The sequence below is a fragment of the Amblyomma mixtum genome, chromosome 7 (genome assembly GCF_055824585.1).
Source record: "Amblyomma mixtum isolate Tamu chromosome 7, ASM5582458v1, whole genome shotgun sequence".
Lineage (NCBI taxonomy): Eukaryota > Metazoa > Arthropoda > Arachnida > Ixodida > Ixodidae > Amblyomma > Amblyomma mixtum.
The window spans coordinates 90950513-90969670 of NC_143018.1; the positions used below are offsets into that span (position 1 = coordinate 90950513).

Genomic DNA, 19158 nt, shown 5'->3' on the forward strand with positions numbered 1-19158 from the left:
TGGGAGTGAGGGCGTTTCTCTCTTTTCACCCCTCCTCGCGTACTCTCTCCGACAACCTGTTCCGCTTGGTGAAGCGGAGGGGAGGGGGCAAGAAGCGCTTGATGTGGGTGCTTTCTCTGCTGTGCCCTTCGGCGTGCCGATGCTTGAAGACAAGGGTTCGTGATCTATTTTCTACGGACAATATCGAGCTTCAGACGCTAAACCCAGTCCTCATGAAGCCACGAGCGGTGAGTCGTGTCGCCTCAGTTGCGTTTCTCCCACAAAACGGGGCTGGGGACTTCCACGAACGTCGGAAGCTTGGCAAGTATGATCGGAATGTAAACAAATCGCTCAATGCGCCCCGTTTAAAGTGCCTAACAATGTGGGGGCATCGTCAGCGCCACGCATGAAGCGCTGCGGGCCGTGCGCCCGTGTTCTTTCATAGCCGATTTGCGCGCATTTAGCCTGGTAGCGCTTCAGTTGTACTTCTCAAAGTGGAACAAAAAGTGTTCAAAGCTGGGAGTTAAGTGTGCGCGCCGGTTCTGGGTCGTGTATTATGGAAGTTTTTCTCCCAGCATACAATAAAGTTTTTACCACCAGCACCTACTCTATCTCTGCATGAACACTGTGAGAGTCGTCAAAAACATTTCGATGTGCATGTGCGGTAGGTAAATTTTGCAACTTGAATCAGTGCCTTTTCCTAAATGAAGCAAACCGAGGGCAGTTATTTTGGCGTTTTGAGGGATCCATTGAATGGGCACATACGCAGCAAGCTGCCGCAACAATGAAATCTCGTCTTGGCCACAGCGTATGATCTTATTTAAAAGAAAAAAGTTTTGAAGACATAAACCGGTGCGGCAGCGTTCAGACTCAAGTTCTGTTTGGCGCCCGTCGTGACGTGGCTTGCATGCCTTCATCATCGTCACCCGATGGGCTATGCGACCAGTACCTGAGGGGCGCGCTATTGCAGCTTGTGTCGCGACCTTCCGCAAGATGAACTAAAAGCGTGCATTTGCAGTCTTTTCTCTCTAATATGCCTCCCGACCTGGCAGCTCTCTGCCAAAATGCTCACATTCCAATCTGAACGCATACTGCAGTACTTTCTGCGAGCCAATAAGCTAACTGTGTGTTTATTACGGGACACGACTACAGTGTAGCCATGACGAGTTGCACACCATGCTTTTCTTTTTTTTGCCTTAGTGTAAGACTTACAGGCATATCATGCTTTCCCATGAGGCATATTTTTAATCTCAAGGAGGGGCTATGGGTATTGCTTGGGCTGTGCTTAGCCAAGACCTCTGACAACCGCTGTTCTTCTTCTTGTGTCTTCACAGACCTCAGCGCACAGAATGCTAGCTACTGCAGGCAACAGGTAGTCATGTGCTGATCAGCATGCCAGGCCGAGATCTGGCGCCTCTCTCGGAGCCCTGGCTCCCCCGTCACCTCAGCCGCCCCAGGAGGGCACTGCGGAGGGCACACCCACTGCAGCGGACCAAGAAGCCTCCCACAAGCCTTCGGGCCAGGAGCTGCTGCCACTGTGCGATGTCCTGTTCAACATCATCTCCATGGCGTCCTACTTCTGCGACATCGTCTTCGACGTCATGGTGGCATACACCCTGCTGGTTGTGCGCCAGCAGCTCGTCTGGTTCTCTGTTGCCCTCACGAGCATCCTGGGATCACTTCTCCTCAGTCAGGGCCTGTCGCTGTACTGGTACCTCCAGCGCGGTGCCAAGACCAAGGCACGCCGTGGAGGCGTGTTGCTGCTGCATGCCTTCCAAGCAGGTGTCTTGTGGCGCTACTTCAAACTACTCCTTCCTGTTCACCTGAGCCGTGTCAAGCAGGAGGTGGCCGACCTGTGCCTGCTGCGTCTCATCCATGGCTTTGGTGAAGCTGCACCGATGCTCCTACTGCAGCTCCATCTAGCCTGGGCACAGCCAGCACCAGGCTTGGTCGCACCCTTAGACCGCGTCTCGGCGCTGCTGTCCCTCTTCAGCGTCTGCTGGGCCCTGGCCTCCTTCAGCAAGAACATCCGTCGCCGACAGCTCCACCGGCTCGTGCTGACCTGGTTGGGTGTGGTTTGCCAGCTGGCCTGGAGACTGGGGACCGTGTCTGCACGGGCCTGTGCCCTGATTCTCTACGCCTCGCTCTATGGCCGTTGGGTGTTGGCTGTGCTGTTCCTGCACTGGCTAGCCATGCTGGTCTGGCTGGCGTCTCCACCCCCACGGCTCTTCCGCGGCGAGGCACCTGCCCGTCGTCTTGCTTACTGGGCTTTACTCGCCTATGTGCACACGATCTGTTATGTCAACCTGCGGCCTGACCCCGGTCGTCCAGGCAGAGCACGTTGTGCAGCCTTCTACACAGCCATGCTTCTGGAGAACAGTCTTCTGACGGCCGTCTGGCTTGCCCTGAAGCCAGGCCCACACTGGGGTCAGGACCTGGTGCTGTTTGTGGTGTGGGGAGGGTTCTTCCTAGGCCTGGGGTTCATGCTGCTCTACTACCGGTGGTGTCACGTGCGAAGGCTCGTGCCACCACCACGAGCACCGGCTCCTGCGGCTCCCACGGGTGTGTTCAACTGCCGGCTGAACCCGGCGGCTTTGAAACGGAAGCGGAAGAAGCCGTCGTCGTTTGTACCGCCGGCGCAGCCCTTCTGGAAGCGCGCTCCGGTTGGCAGCAACGTGGTGCCGGCGGTCGACATCCAGCAGAAGCTCCAGGAGAAGCGGCGTCAGCAGCTTCAGGACCTCCTGGCCATCGAGGAGGAGATGAAGCAAGGAAAGCTGCCCCCAAGAGGAACACTACAGGTATTCATTCACTGATCACAGTTCCTGCAGACGCGATACTTTTGCTTGTGTTTTCTTCTTTGTAATGATCCATAAGGCACTACTGTACATGGATCGGCCGCGGTTTTCTGCTACGATTGCTAAATGATTTATAATTGCATTCCTTCTCATGCTGTTTCAGCTTCGGTTTCACAACCTAACAATGGCTGTGACATGTAAGGAGTGTTTAGGTCACATGAGGCATGAAAAAAACTGCAGTATAATCACTGAAACATAGCTTTAATTCATTACAACGCTTAAGCCAATCTGCTTCAGGGGGTGGAATAACAAAAAACAATGTATCAGCGGTTATATTGCAGCTTTTTTTCATGCCTCACGAGGCCTAAACACATCTTATGCATCACAGCCATCGTTCAGTGCATGAGACCGAAACCAAAACAGCATGAGAGAAGAAATTCAAAAATAAATTATTTAGTAGTCACTGGTGAACATCGCCGCCACAGTGGCTCGGTGGTTATGGCGCTCGGCTGCTGACCTGAAAGACACGGGTTCAATCCCGGCCGCAGCGGTCGAATTTCAATGGAGGCGAAATTCTAGAGGCCCGTGTACTGTGTGATGTCAGTGCACATTAAAGAACCCCAGGGGGTCGAAATTTCTGGAGCCCTTCACTACAGCGTCTCTCGTAGCCTGAGTCGGTTTAAGACGTTAAACCTCCATAAACCAAACCATAGGTGAATGCCATGTGGTGGCCCGTGTATTCTAATGTCTTATGTAGATCAAGAGGAAGAAATGGGCCTGGGCACGGCATGTAATGTGAAGGCAAGATAACCGGTGGTCGTTAAGGGTAACGGAGTAGATTCCAAGAGAAGGCAAGCGTAGCAGGGTGCGGCAGAAAGTTAGGTGGGCGGATGAGATTAAGAAGTTTGCGGGGATACGGTGGCCGCAACTGGCAAAGGACAGGGTTAATTGGAGAGACATGGGAGAAGCCGTTGTTTTGCAGTAGGCATAGTCAGGCTGACGATGATGATGAGTGCTTTTGTGTAGCCAGTTTACACGGTTTACTAGTAAGTGACCTGCCGTTGTAGGCTGATTCATCGCCTTCTGTGCAGAGCTTTTGTGTGTATGTGTGTAAGGGCAAAGAATGAAACCCAGCAAGCAACACTATCTCTTTCAGCATGTTCACTCTTGTTATTTTGTTTCTTTCATTTTGTGAAACAGTTGCTGGCAGAACAAATGTGAGTTTCGACAAAACAGACCGATGAAGTCTGTGTGCACACACGTATTCTAATTCCATCATTTCTCTAACTTTAGTGTGCAAGCCTTTGTGTTGTGGTTTGTAGTTTCTCACTTGCAGTGTGACATGGCCTTGTAATGTGTGAATCAGTCAGAAGATTGTGCCGCTCAACTTGAGCCTTTATGCCTGCTTGCATAGGCATGAAAAGTTCACATTCTCTGTTCCGTACTTTCATAGGAGTTCGTAGGTGATTGAGAATTTCGAAGGCTCTCGACTCGATAGCCATTGAAACTGGCCGTGTGACAGGGGTATTAAACGTGGCGTGTGTATCTGAAGCAACCCAACCTGTGCAAAGTCCTTTTTTTTAAGCAGCAGAGAACGATCTTTTGTACCGTATTTTCTGGTGTATAAGACGCGGCTTTTTTTTCAATAATCTTGCTGGTGCGTCCTATACAAGGGTGCGTCTCATATGCGAATTTTTCGGCTTTTTTTTTTGTGAGTTCAGAAATTACTCAGGTTCATGTTGAAGCTTTTTTCACCGGAAAAATATCGCTGCCAATAACGTGGTTGTAACACGGCTATAATACGGGAACCGCCATGCGCAACTTTTTTAGGTGAACTTTATCATGAAACGGTGGGGATGATGACTTCCGGGATCATAAACACGCGGCCGTTTCGGAGGCCCCAAGCAAAAGTAATGTGAAATGCCAAAAAGATGGCGACAATCACGCATTTCGCCATTGTCAAGACAAGCCGGCATTTTTTTTTTAGTCTCCCTTTGCAACTTTGTTTGCTCTGTGTACGTAGTACATGCATTGTGCCAAGAGAATGTTTCAGCTGCATTGCCTCCAGAAAGGAGCAAACTTTTTGATAGCGCATCCGAAGATGAAGACTTCGAAGGTTTTAAGTGAAAATAAAATGTTATTATGGACATAAGTAGTGTTCTTTCGTTTTTTTTTTGCTAAAACGTGGCCGGGTATGGCATGAGTGTCGCCTTATCGATCACTTAGCGTTGCTTAAGAACTCACAGGTACGGTGCATTTCACGATGGTCGCGCAAGCATGTTTAATTGATCCTCACTAGCCTAACTGGGTAAATTGGGGTGCGTCTTATACACGGGTGCGTTTTATATGCCAACTTTTTCAGTAACCGCCTGCATATATGGCAGGTGCGTCTTATACAAGGGTGCGTCTTATACACCGGAAAATACGGTAACTGTTTCTTCAGCTTTTGGTGAATCATCAAGCACTGCAGGTTATGTAACGTGGCCACTCTGGCTTGTTAGTGTAACCATTGTTGCGGCTTTACTCGGCGATTATGTCACCATTCTAAAAGTTACTACAAAAAAAAACTTTGCAGGCTTGACCTGCAAGCTTTGCACATTTCATTTTTCGAATTTTGTAAAATTCTTCAGAAACGCTTTAGTTCACCTTTAAATCCCGAAAAAGAGAGTGTCATCTGCCCGGTATAGATGGGACTAGCAAATCAATAAGAGCTAAGCAGATATGATAGAACTTGCTTGTGTGCTCATTTCAGACAAAGTCACAAGGTGGTTCTCACTTATTCCGAGCTGAGCCAAGGCCGCCACGGTGGCTCAGTGGTTATGGTGCTTGGCTGCTGACCCGAAAGACGCGGGTTTGATCCCGGCCGCGGCGGCTAGAATTTCTTTGGAGGAGAAATTCTAGAGGCCCGTGTACTGTGCGATGTCAGTGCACGTTAAAGAGCCCCAGTTGGTCGAAATTTCCGGAGCCCTTCACTACGGCGTCTCTCATAGCCTTAGTCGCTTTGGGACGTTAAACCCCATAAACCAAACCAAACCAAACCGAGCTGAACCAAGGCTCATTTCTTGGAACAGCAGGGCTAATTGAAGAAAGTAGCTTTCCATTTCTGCTGCATATATTGTTCAAGCATTGGGGCTTAGTGCATTACTCTACTAGGCTGTCCACAGAATGTGCTGTCTGGAAAAATTTGAGCACAAACAAGCTATTGTCTAGAAGAAGTTTGCTTTGGTGGTGTAAAGCATAAACACATAGCATGTGGTATGTAGGTTGGAGAAAAAGTATGTTTCATTTTAATGAAGGCCTAATCAAGCTGTTCACTAATTGTGCAGCTCTTCTTTTCAGCATCGTAATAGGTAACTCATTCACAGCTACTGGGCTCCCAGAGTACTCCGACATTTGCTATAACGGTCAGCATACACTGAAGTCTGCGGACCATAATTGTATCTTGAATTTATTTATTTTTTTATTGTACCCCTCAGGGCCAGAGGCATTACAGAGGGGGAGTGGCAAAAACACAAGAATAAGATTAGAAAAATACAGCAGACAGACAAATTTAAAAAACACCTGAGTATACAATACTAGCATAGCTTCGCGGAATATCTCGTAGTTATTGATGTTCGCAATATCTACAGGAAGGTGATTCCAGTGGTGTGAAGTACACAGCAAGAATTACTGTGAAAAGTATTTGGTGTTACAAGAATCGAAACCGACTTTATGAGGATGGTCAGTACGATGGGACACATAAAATGGCTTTGGGATAAGGCGACTGCCTAGTACAGGATGATGGTACAACTTGTGAAAGAGTGCAATACGGGACACTTTTCAACGAAATGACAGCAATGGAAGAGGAAGACTAGATTTCCTAGTAGTTGTGCTTGCAGTGTGGTTGTAATTAGTGAGGATTAAACGCGCAGAGTTATTTTCAACTATCTCAAGAGCAGTAATCTGACTGTCATAAGGGGGATCCCTGACTGAAGTTGCATACTCCGGTTTGGAGTGTATTAGTGTTGTATATAGTAACAGTTTCAAAGAAGAAGAAGTATTGAAAAAGTTGCGACGTAAGTAACCCTTCATGCGATTAGCATTGTTGGTTATGTGCTCGATATGAAGATACCAGCTTAGGTTAGCAGTGATATAAACACCAAGATATTTATATGATGTTACAGACTAAAGAAACGTTATCAGTGTAATACAAAAGCAGGGCAGTACACGGTACTATCATTGTTTTGCAGCGATGTTTTGTTTGAGGTGCATTGAAACAATTTTGATGGTCATGTTGAATACCTAGAATTGACATACCAGGTTCCTTAGGCCATTCAAGTTGGGAGGACTGGGAGGTCGTGCTCTCGTCTCCGGACCCGCCATCGCAGCTTGCTGCGGTGCTTCGGGGTGCCGACGTCATGGACAAACACCACATGAACGTTCCGACGTAGAGTGGGACCGTGCGGTGGTCCAGGGACCCAAGGGGGGTCTAAACACACTTGCCATTATAAAGTTTTTCTCTCTCTCTCTCTCTCTCAAATGCAAGTGCTCTGAATGAAGCTCAGTTTGTGGATAACGTTCTAACATATTCATTTGGTGGGCAGCCCTTCCCTCAGACAAGCCTGCAGCATTCATATTCCAGCACTTCTTTGCAGGTCTTGGCTGTTGGGGTAGTCTCTTGTAATACCGTCCACCTTTAATACATACACCTTTGCCCTCCTAGGGTTCCAGCCTCTTCCTTCGTTATTTCCCTGTGTCTGTCCTCGTGTTTTCTGAGCAAACTGTAAAAACTAAAGTGCCGTTGTTGCCATTCCCGAATTGTTACAGCCACAGCTTGCATGATCATCAGTGGAATGTAAGCGCAAAAAAAAATAATGCGGAAAGGAACTTAACAGGAAGTGGATAGCTCATGCTGCAGTACATAGGCATGCACAGACGGAGGGCAAGGAAGGAAGTCCCTTGATTGGCATGAGGGCAGGGGGAAAACGACCCTTATTGCTCCCTACTACTCCATAGACTTGAAGAGGCGCCACTATAAACATCGCTACCCCCCCCCCCCCCCCCCCCCACTTCCCTCTTTATGGACAGGCTTGTGCGGCACGCCCGTGCTGCAGTATGGTGCAGTGTGTAGAGCACATTCCTACCCTTCTAAAGAATGAGTTGAAAGAAACGCTGCCACAACAAGGGCTTTTCACTAATGGCCTTTACCTTTCTCCAGAATAAGAGAGAGAGGGAAAGAACTGAATGAAGGCAACAGAGGTTAGCCAGCTTGGTTGAAGACTGGCCTGTTGCGAAGCGCAGAGGTCATGTCAAACAAACACCATTGCAGGCACTCTTTACGTGCACTCAGGAGCTCAATGGTGTGCCGATGTGTTCCAGGCTCTTCTGTGTGTCCATGTGTTCCCTTCCACTGTGCTGCCTGCCAACATTATTGCTTACCAACTAGTTCGGATACCGACACTGGCGTCACCGTTTGTCCATTATTGTGCAGGGACCAGCACCGCGGCAGCCCATTCCGCGCTCAAAGAAGCAACCGTGGCTACGCAGCCCTCCGCAGTTCTGCTACCGCTCCCTGCTTGGGGGTTCCCCCGAGATCCTGCTCTGCCCGCAGCGGCTGGACCCCGAGCGAGCCGTGGGCAGCCTCCGAGTGCCACCTCAGCCGCGGGAAGTCCGGTGGACCCAGCGGCCGTTTACATTCCGCGAGAGCAACTCGAGTGACGGTGATGTGGACTCAGCCGACGAGGACGCTTCGGCCCGGTTTCGCACTTGCCGGACGTTCTTGGGACGTCCGCACGGGCCAGAAACTCAGCTTTGATGGGTGTGGCTTGTGGTGAGCGCCTGCGTTGGACTCTCTCCTCCTGCCCGTGTGCTTTTGACTGGCGAGATCTGTGCACATGTGGAGACATTGTGTGCATGTATTTATGTTTTAAATACTCAATAGACTGTCAACTACTATATGCTGGGATTTCGATGCCAGGCAGTTTTGTCAAAGTACTATGTAGGCAGCCATAAAGTCTTGCCACAGTTGTGCATACTTTATCTGCTTGCCTATGCAGAACCATGCTGTTATTGCCTGCCTACAAAGGCACCAGCTTCGTGTCGAAGGTATTGAACTGAGTGTACACTGGCCTGAACCTTACTTATTGCATTTTGACCGTAGCCATCCTGTCCTGTTTGGCAGTGCAGCTTTAGTTTTGTTTGATTTCTTTAGCACTGAACATGACGTATGCAGCTATAGAATGCAGGCTTAACAGTGGGGTCCAAATTCAAACTTCAATCTCTCGAAGCAGTCACCAGTTGGCTGAAGAAGCAGAAGCAGATGTGGCGCTCAGGTTGTGTGGCGCATGTCGATACTGGAGTGCTCTTGATTCAGCAACTTTTTTTCTTGCTGCATGACCCCCAAAACTGCAGGTGGGACTAAAGCATTGATCAAGATTCTCGCAGGCAGCCCACTTCTGGAAGAGTTGCTCTTGGCTTAGAAGCAGATTAGACATCACCATAGTTGTTTAGCGGCAAGCTGCACTCAAAAGCAGCAAACAAAGATTTGGTTTCTTTTTGGTAATGAGCAAAAATATATATCCATATATATTTATTGAAATAAGTTTAGTAACACACTTAAGCTTTTTTTTTGTGCATGTCCTGCTTTTAGTTCTACAAATTGCATATGCAAATCCAGCAGGATTCAGGCTGTCTATACCGATGGCAAAGATGGTACAGCTGTTCGTTTGGTTGTGGTTTTCATGGCAAACAAGCGCCATTTCCACTTATTCAGACAATTGGTGAGCGCTTCAGACTCCCTGAGGGATCGATGTTAGAACATCAGCTCACTTGTGCCACAAAAAGACTTTTAAAATGTGACTCTGGAAAAGCCCAATGTAGTTCCCATCGCAAGAGAGAAGCCCATTGCAGCAGTATGCTTGAAGGTTTAATGTCGTGCAATGTCGTGTCGATAATGGATAACTTGTGACTAATTGTTCTGTCCCCCTTTTTTGGAATCGCGTTCTCTCACTGAGCCATCTTTCTTGTCTTTTCCAGAAACGCTTAAGAGACAGGCACAATGAAAGCTTTACCGGAAATTTTTGTCTAAGAAAATGGGCAGATTGCTCTGAGCAATCCTTAGGAAAATTCGTGCTCTAGGCTGGAAGATTTAAGTCCCACCTGCTTGCCAAGAGATGTTGGAGGCAGCTTAAGTGATACCAATTGTAATTTCTCCTCCAAAGAAATTCGGCCGCGGCGGCTGAATTCCTTTGGAGGAGGAATTCGAGGCCCGTGTACTGTGCGATGTCAGTGCACGTTAAAGAACCCCAGGTGGTCGAAATTTCCGGAGCCCTCCACTACGGCGTCTCTCATAGCCTTAGTCGCTTTGGGACGTTAAACCCCAAAAAACCAACCAACCAACGTGTAACTATGGAGTTTGTTATTAACAAAAGCTTGCCTCTATACTTTCGTATTTTGTTGTTTACACCTGCTGGCCTGACTTCATCATGGTGGTTACAGTTTATTGGACCAACTCCACTGCACTTGAGCACTGGATGCTAGTTCATGTCTCATTGATGATGCCAAAGTGCCTGATAGATTTTATACCTTGCTACATTGAGTTGTGTATGCTACATTAAGTTGTGTGACGGGCCATTGTAAATGGCCCGTCAGTTCCTTGTGTATGTCATTATAGTCTGGCACTTGGAGAGCTTGCCTTCTGTGATTTAGACTAGTACCATGATATACATAAGTGGCCATGACGCAAGGAAGAAATGTTTGGCACTGGTGTGACGGGCAAAATACACATACTTAAAGGGACACTGAGGTAAACACCATCCAGTTATTGTCTGTAAAGAATGATTCTCTGGCTCTCACGGCACGTTGATGCTTGTCCGGCAGTAAAAGACGCATTTATCGGAAATTTCATTTCAAAATCTTCCCACCAGTTGATTCTAACTTGTAACATCCACACCGAGAAGGACTGCTTGCCACTGTTTTGAAGTGAATCAGGGTGTAGCATAGCTTCTGGGATCCTTAGAAAAAATCGGCATCCTTATGAGGCCAGCCTGGCCTCATAAGGGCCTCATTATAACCTCATAAGGACCTCATAAGAACCTCATAAGGACCTCATTATAACCTCATTTCGACCACATAAGCTCCTTTTTCAGTGAGAGTGGTCTCTCTGTGATTAGAACACGGTACTCTGTCAATGCAAACCAACTTCTGCTTGTCCTTTGTGTTCCTTTAAGGAATGTTCTTTATTGCTGCCACTAGCGAGTTGCACTCATTTTGAAGGCACACTTTTTTACTGATATTCTTCTCATTTTCCTTAGCTACATAAGACCCTCGCAGACCCATTTAAAAAAAATATAGGAACTGAAGGTAATGCGGCTACTTCATTTATGCTCATACCTTCGATAACGTGCCTCTCTTATGCCTGAACAATGCTCATGTAGCTATCTCTTTTGCACAGTCTCTTGCAAGCTGTTTGGCCAAACACATGAACTATCAGTTTATCAGGTTTGCACTTCAGACGCACAAAGATATCACCTCCGTCATGCAGCTGTCAACACTTAGACGCTACACACTGTGCTGAGTATAGCCACTTGGACTCTAGCCCCTCTTGTAGACCTTTTCACTGAGAGACTTTCCACCTCCATGTGCAACACTGGACTATGGGAGACATCTGCCAGCTGAAAGGTCTGGAAAGAGTTGAGGTACAGAATTCCCGCATACTCTTCCCATGGTCCAGAAACCAGTTGCCCCAAGTGTCACAAAATTGTCTCTATATGATGTCTCCCGGTATCCAACACCATTGATGGGGGCATGTGCTATATGTAGTGCTGTGGATTTATTTCTTGTGCTCTATGATGTTCAGAGTCAGGGTTTCACTTCATTAACGGTGCACTGAAGAGGAATCTGAACTCGTCTTTTTGCCGCGGGAACTCAATCTACATGTTCCGAGCATTCTTAGAAACTTCGATTTATTGCCCTGTGTGGCCGATTTCCCCAATTAAATCGAATTAACGCCCGGCTCCCGCCTTTTTTTTTTTTAATTCTCCCCCATACGGTGGGCGGAGTCGACCAACGCGGGGAGTGCCTTTCACCCAGTCCCGTGGCGGCTTGCTGCTCTGCCATCGGCGGAGCAATACGTAGTAGTCCGTAGAAGCAAATAGTTCGCGCGTATTTTTATTTCTGCGGGCTTATTTTGCGGTTATATTATCTGCAAATGAAACTATTTATTCGCAGAAACCTAAAAAACAAAATGAAGCGAAAGCAAAGCCTCCACGGAGCTGGCTGAAAGGCACTCCCCGCGTTGGTCGACTCCGGCCACCGTACGAGGGAGAATTTAAAAAAAAAAAGGCAGGAGCCGGGCGTTAATTCGATTTAATTAGGGAAATCGACCACACCGGGCAATAAGTCGCAGTTTCTAAGAATGCTAGGAACGTGTAGATCGAGTTCCCGTGGCAAAAGACGAGTTCAGATTCCTCTTCAGTGCACCTTTAAAGGGGCAATGGCCCTGGACCAGTGCAGGTACAGCATAGTGTTGGCTATCAACAGTATCATGGCAAGATTGTTTTCATTTGTGCATAAGAAAAGTTTCACTGCAGCTTCAAGTCTGTTTGCAGTACTTTTGGCAGGTTCGTCCTCTCTACTAGTATTTAGCATCAGTTGCTCAACAGTAAACTAAGAGTGTGCAGGGCACTTTGTAATGCCTGCATCATGCGTGAGTGCTGAAGAACAAAAACACATAAGCGACAGTACTACGCTGAAGTAATTTTTGTGTTTCATCCTTCTGTGTTTCGCAGGTGCTGTCAATGTCAAATGAAATTCAGGCAGAATAACCGTAACGAGAGCAGCACAGCAGTACACAGATGTATTAGCTGCTGGTGAGGAAATACAGGCGGGGTCCGTTCAGTTTTACGCAGCTGTCTTCACTGCATCAAATGCACCAATGTTAAAGCTGCCTGAACTGAAATCTTCTAGATTTGCTGTTTTATTTGATAGTGACAGTAGATCACCATCTAGCTCGCAGTTCCATTCTGCATTCTATGTCATAGTGTTTAATGGTGTCCCAACTAAGCAAAGACATACATATATGGGACCCCTTTCACAAATGTTATACTGGCTTCACCTCAGTGTTGCAAGCACTGCCTATACTCCATCTCAGTAGTTCCTTGTGCCAAATACAAAACCTGCGATGAGTGCACAGGAAACGTTGTGACGTTGCAGAATGTAGTGCCAGTATAAAATAGGCATATGGTCATTGGGATAGCGTGCTTTAAAGTGCCAATGCTTCAAACACTATTTCATATTGATCTTTAACGTACTTTTGCGTTACATACACTATTTGTAGTGTTTAGTGTGCGCGCCACTTGTGCGCTTTAAAAGATTGTTTCGAAAATGGTGGCGCTTTTCGAAGCAGGACATCTTGCCTCGAACTGAATAGGCCATTGTTACTGCTGCTTTCTACATTCACTGTCCATAAATGGGGCACTGAGCTTTCACTTCGTCTCATCTATGATAAAAGATGTGAGCAATCAATTTGCTTTATTTTTTGTTTAAAGTGACGATTCAGCCGCTTCTAGTCCTAAAAAGAGCCTTGGTTTGTTGGCAGAAATGGTTCCAGTTCTAACAACCAGATGGCGCCACTAGACTGAGCTCATCGTTGCGCTTCGTTTTCGTATGCTGATTTAAAAGTAAGGATGTGGCAAATGGCGTAACATCCCGCAAAATTATTGTGTTTAGCGTACGTTAGGGTGCATAGGCTTATGATACATAGGCAGCGTCGATTTATATTCTTTTCTGACCGTATCTGTGTACGCCTCAAGTAGACGACACGCAGACGACGAGGTGTGGAGGAACACATGTAAGGCGCTCTACTGATTTGCGGAGAAGGTCTGTACCTTCCATAGTGCTGCAAGGAACTTATGAGATGGAGTATAGTTGCAGTTCGGAAATCCAGATAATTTCGAACTGCCAGCTCGGTCCTGGTCAACGCCCATGTAAGGGCAGATTCACTGTGGCGAATCACGGAGGTCGCTCGACAGGTTTAAGCCGATTCGTTACGTTCTCTCCCCACTTTCCTAGTGCTCTGGAACCATGCCTAATCAACCGAAATCGCTTGCACGACATCTGCGACTCGCCAGTGTGCATGTGCCTTAAGTCTATGGCGTCGAACGCCCGCTAATACGGACGCTACGGGTATCACACCAGTTAATTCATATGGGCTCGTGAAAGGAGTGCGTCTAGGTATAACCGGAGCAGCAAGAGGTCACTGAAAGAGCCCCACTCAATACCTCAGTACCATGCTGCGGAATCGCTCACGCACCTCTAACATGCGCGCGGCTGCAGGCATGACGGCAAATGGACAGCCCCATCTCTGAGAAGAATCCGACCGCTTAGTTTCGGTTTCGCCTTTGAGAGCTTCACGCCAGCCCCGCAGCAAAGGTTGCTCAGCCAGCCAGCAATTCGCCTTTTTCACAAGTGGCGCCCTCTGGGGGTCGCGAAAATTAGTCTGCTACTGATTGAAAACAAACGCACATGAGAGACGTAGGTGCGATCTGGTTCCATGAGGAGCCGCTGCGCCTGCAAAGTGGCAAGTGTGTGTATGCTTGACAGCTGCCGCCACCTGTCACATGCGCATGTTGCTAACATGAACTGCGCATGCGCAGTAGGAGCAGGCAGTTTCGATTTCAAACATTGGAGCTGCAGGAGAAGAGGCGCGCATGGGTAGAGCGGCCTTGTGAAAAAGGCGGATAGCCAGCCAAATTTCAGCATGCTTCGGACGCTCACTGTTTATCGCTGGTGTTTTCTTGCCACCTCCCTTTTTTTGTTGCATTAGCAACACTACGGCAGGTTTTCACCTTGCCGCGTAACCGCTGGCCGGTAGGCACGAATGGCCTTGAACAGCTGTTGCCTAGCAACCGTTTCAGCCAAGCTCCGCCAGGTGGCGTCGCTTACAATGGGTGTGACGCGATAGCGGTGGAGCTCTACCTCATCGCATCGTGAACAATGCGGGAGGCCCTTATGATTTTAAAGCAGTTCTGCTTCGATGCTTCCAACAGTATGCACGCAGTGAAGTATGTATTGATGAAAACTTTAAAACTGAGTACTGCCACGCTGTCCTCATCTAAAAGTCGGGCAACCATTTCTTAGTCTTTAACCAAAGAAATTTACCATGATGCAAGCAGTTCTTGACAGTTTTCGGGATCACTCGATAATTGAAACGTTCTTCCGGTCCCTTGAAGTTTAAATTAATGAGCTTTTACTGTACAGCACAAGTTTGCGTGTTCTAAGAAGCAGGAAATGTCAGCGTGGTTTCCATGACGTCACCTCGGCCATCCATGAAGCAGCAGTATGCATATTTAGTACATTATCCTCACTTAATTGATGACCAGCGTTCCCATTATTAGGGCAAAGTGCAAGGGGCTGAACGAAATTATTAAAAGAAATCGTAATACACATAGGTTGTACCGTAAGTGCACATAAGCAAGCACTGACCATGCAGCAGTGATCATTTTTCAGCTCATGTTGTCATACTATCAAGTGAGAAATTTTGACAAGCTGCATGTGAAAGTTATCTCCAGAACAAGCTCTCTCACGCAGTTCTACAGAAGTGCCTTTTCAAGCAGTGGTAGAGGCAACGTGTGCTACTTGCACTAGTGTTACATACCAAGAGTTCCTGTGCAGTGTAGTGCATTTCTTTGCTGTATTTACTGTGTTTGGTCTGTTTTCTTTTTTAATGTGGTGACCTTTCCATGCATTGCCTCCATTTTTATTGCTATTTATTTTCTGTGAAGAACCTTGTGGCTTCTTTTTCTGTTCCTGCAAAGTATTACACCGTAGTCAACTGCTGTTCATCTTGTGGCACAACAAAGACTATCTAAATGCTCGCAAGCTTCTGCAGCTGGCATTGAAAAAAAAAAAACGGGAGCCCCTTGTCCCGTCAAGAGGTGCAGCATAAATTGTTTTGCTACAGAAACGGCTGTTGAGGGCAAAGTTACTTATATTTTCATATCTTGTAGAGACATATGTATGGGCTGTTGTTTGGCACCTCATACAATGCTCACTCTGTTAGTTTATCGTTCAAAGCATTTGCGTTTGTCACCCCTGGTTTCACGTACAAACTGGGCTTCAGTTGCCTTTATCGACGAATGCTCATAACCGATCAGTCAGTCAACTTACAGTGACTGCTTTCTATTATTCTTTGCTGCAGTGCAGCTTACCCTTTTCGAGCCTTGAAGAAAGAGTGTTGTGCTTGCAATGGAACACAAAGGGGGACCTGCACCCTTTGGCATTTATTCATAAATATCTGTTGCAAAAAAAAAAAAGGCCTTTGTACATGTATATACACAATGAACAGTGCTGCCTCAGCCACCTGGGCCTCGAACAGCAGAAGCGTGTTAGCATTCAAAGCCTGTTTTTCTTGGCTCGAGGCAGGAAAGTATGCGTCTCCACCTTTTCCCGCCTGCACCTCGCCAGCATTGCGGGGTTTTTTTTCCATATGTGCGCATGCATGCAGTCATCGCAGGCTGTTTTGGCACAGTGGGTGTTCTGAACTCGGGGGTCTTCGAGCCGGAAAAGAGACTGTCTCAGGTTCCGGTACTCTCGCGCGCAGTCGCCTTCATTGGCGCTGCGAGCAGCACGTGTGCCTCAAACTCTTCACGAGCTTGGGGGGGAAGTGCATCACACACTCAAGTCTTCAAGTTCTGTCACGAACCAGCGCAGTCTGTGACGGGTGGTCCCGCGCAAGCGGGAATGGGAAAGCACATCTAGGTGTCGCCACCTCACACCGAGCTAGCCGGCGGCCACAGCGCCACCCGACGGCTGCTGCCGTGCCGCTTGACGTGCTTGGCTAGGTGGTCGCTGCGCATGAAGCGGCGGTTGCACAGCTGGCAGCAGAAGCGCTTCTCGCCCGTGTGTGTGCGCCGGTGCCGCGACAGTTCGTCGGAGCGCGAGAAGCGGCGGCCGCAGCCCGCCCACTGGCAGCCGAACGGCCGTTCGCCCGTGTGCGTACGCACGTGCGCCTTGAGGTGCGAACTCTTGAAGTACGTCTTGCCGCAGCCGGCGTAGCTGCACACGTACGAGCGCCTGCGCTCCTCAGGTATGATAGGTGCTGGCGCGGCGTTCACGAGCAGCGCCGCCTGGACGGGCCTGGCCACGAGAAGCTGCACGGCACCGACAGGCAGCAGCGCGGTCTGCACGAGCGCAGTCTCGTCGGCAGTGGCGTGCATCACAGGCAGCAGAGCCGTGGGCGGCTTGGGGGCGATGGCGACCACGGGCCTTGCGGGCTCTGGGCGAACGACGGTGGCCTGAGGCACGACGAGTTGCTGCGGAGGAGGCGGCGGCGGGCTGGCTCTGGGTGGGGCGCGGACAATCACCGAGACAGGAGTGCAGGTTCGATGGCTGGTTGTTGACGAGTTGACTGGGCTGTCCGACAGAAGGAGCTGTTGGCAAAACAAAAGAAAAAGGAACTCTTTCAACTCGTGTTGTGGGGGTGACCGTCTTTGTGTCGCAATCAGCGGATGTGCAATCAGGATGGACAACAGAAAACACAGACCACGTGACAAAATTGGGACCCCTTTAGCAGTAAAACGAAATGCCAGTTCCTTATGGTCCGTGCACATTTCTTGGTTCACCAATAGCCGGGCAACATGCTCTGATGGAACTCTACTGCTGATAACCGGCAGTTTGTTTTTTGCATACCGGCAGGCACCTATGTGTCCATATGCGTTTTCCATGCAGTACTTATACCACTTACTGGGCAAGTTTCATCAGCTTGGGAAAACAGAATAAACTCGCGCTATCTTGCAGCTCTGTACGCTTTTGATCTGGACCATCAGTGTAGCCTATCTTGTAGATACGCATACAAACTACTTTCAGGGGCCGAAAGTGTCCACTGTAAACGAAAGTCGATGAGTGTTCCTGTGAACTTGCAGCAACTGTCATTTAAATTTACGTCCACATTTCTGTTTAATTTGGCAAGAGAGCCAATGCTGACCCTTTAAGGCACAGTAACAGAGATTGATGCCGAGCTAGCTGGCATGCTCATTCACATATCTGTGGGGACAGGACGCAAATGAAGCAACGTCCACGCCCACCGAATTCGTGTCTTGTGCCAACAGTTATGCTGAACCAATCTGGATTCGTAAAGGCACATTTCCCAAAATGCCTCTCGCAAGTGCTTACATTACAATGTAGCCCTTGGGTTGGCTCACTGAACATACCTCAATTCTTTCACACTGAAATGTTACCCAGTTTTCGTTCTTTGTAGCTACTGTTGTAACCAATTCCCATTACTGGAAACCTTTACAGATCTTTACCTTCATACCAGACAGCTGAACCACCAATCCTGGATACCCTCCGACCATAAAATTTGCTTTCAGCCCTCACCTCTGTTAGATGCCGAACTTCTCTAGCAAATCTCATTTCCTGATACCTTTGCCTCATTGCAAATGCAGGTCTTGCATTTGTGCCCACCTGAAGCCAACCTCCTGCATTCTTTCTCCTCTTAAGTGCTGTCACTGTTACGTTTGACACCCTTTGCTAAAGCCCAGCAAGCCATGAAATGAGCCCACTGCACATATGTTCTGAAGCCTTGTGCATAACCTTTAACCTTATAGCTTTCTCCAGCTTCCCAAAAATCATGCCTTGTTTTCTACATCCAATGAACGGTAAGATATGTTCCATGTGATAAGATCCAAATGGCTCCATTAACTCCACGTTGCACTCTGCTGTTGGTACAGCTAGCAGTCCAAGCCTTGTGGCGACCAGTGTAGTGCAACATGTTGTTGAATTATAATTTTAATGCACTCGTACCTCGATATAACGAACGCTATTATTATTGGCTGTATTGAACTCTTCCTAAATGAACACATGCAATTTCTAATTCAGGCTTATTCTTCGGAACCCCGTTGTTCCTCCCGCGCCGTCGCTTATTTAAAAAAAAAAAACAATATGCGAGCGAGACTGCGTATATATCGAACGTGGTCGGCCATGAAATTGATTAGACAACCCCGCGCCAAACGGTGCCCGCTCGGATGGCAGGCGTCAGGCTTCGCCGCACTACACGTGTGCCTGGTGGTGATGCGGCAAGCGTTCGCGCTTTTATCGCTATCTCTATCTGCAGCAGCGCCACGTCAGACACAGCGGCGTGGAGGGTTGGCAGCCCTGCGGTCGACACGCGTACACGCCTCTAGGCCTCTCGTACCCGTCGACAACGCCCCGGAATCAGCGGCGTGGACGGTTGTAGGCTTGCAGCTTTCGCTCTGACGTACCATTCTCCACGCGACACGGCTGTAATGCGGGGAAGCCAGCTTAACGCGGACTTTTTTTTTTTCTTTTTGCGGCTTCCGGGTCGCCGTGCGCTTTTGAAAACTGCGTTGAAATATCGGGAGACGTCTCCACCGTTTCTTTAGTAAGG

At 48.3% G+C, this 19158-nt stretch overlaps 2 protein-coding genes across 2 annotated transcripts in view; one reads left to right on the forward strand and one right to left on the reverse strand.

The window, feature by feature from the left end:
• The window catches only part of LOC149336808 (XK-related protein 5-like), a 26841-nt gene continuing 7683 nt past the window's right edge, over positions 1-19158 (forward strand). The window contains exons 1-3 of the mRNA XM_089553146.1: positions 1-227; positions 1314-2777; positions 8245-8583. Of these exons, the coding sequence (XP_089409272.1) occupies positions 1545-2777; positions 8245-8568 (1557 nt within the window). The 5' untranslated portion in view covers positions 1-227; positions 1314-1544 and the 3' untranslated portion in view covers positions 8569-8583. The remainder of the gene's footprint in view (positions 228-1313; positions 2778-8244; positions 8584-19158) is intronic.
• Positions 15994-19158, reverse strand: part of LOC149336809 (uncharacterized) — a 9310-nt gene continuing 6145 nt past the window's right edge. The window contains exon 3 of the mRNA XM_089553148.1: positions 15994-17182. Within this exon, the coding sequence (XP_089409274.1) occupies positions 16523-17182 (660 nt within the window). The 3' untranslated portion in view covers positions 15994-16522. The remainder of the gene's footprint in view (positions 17183-19158) is intronic.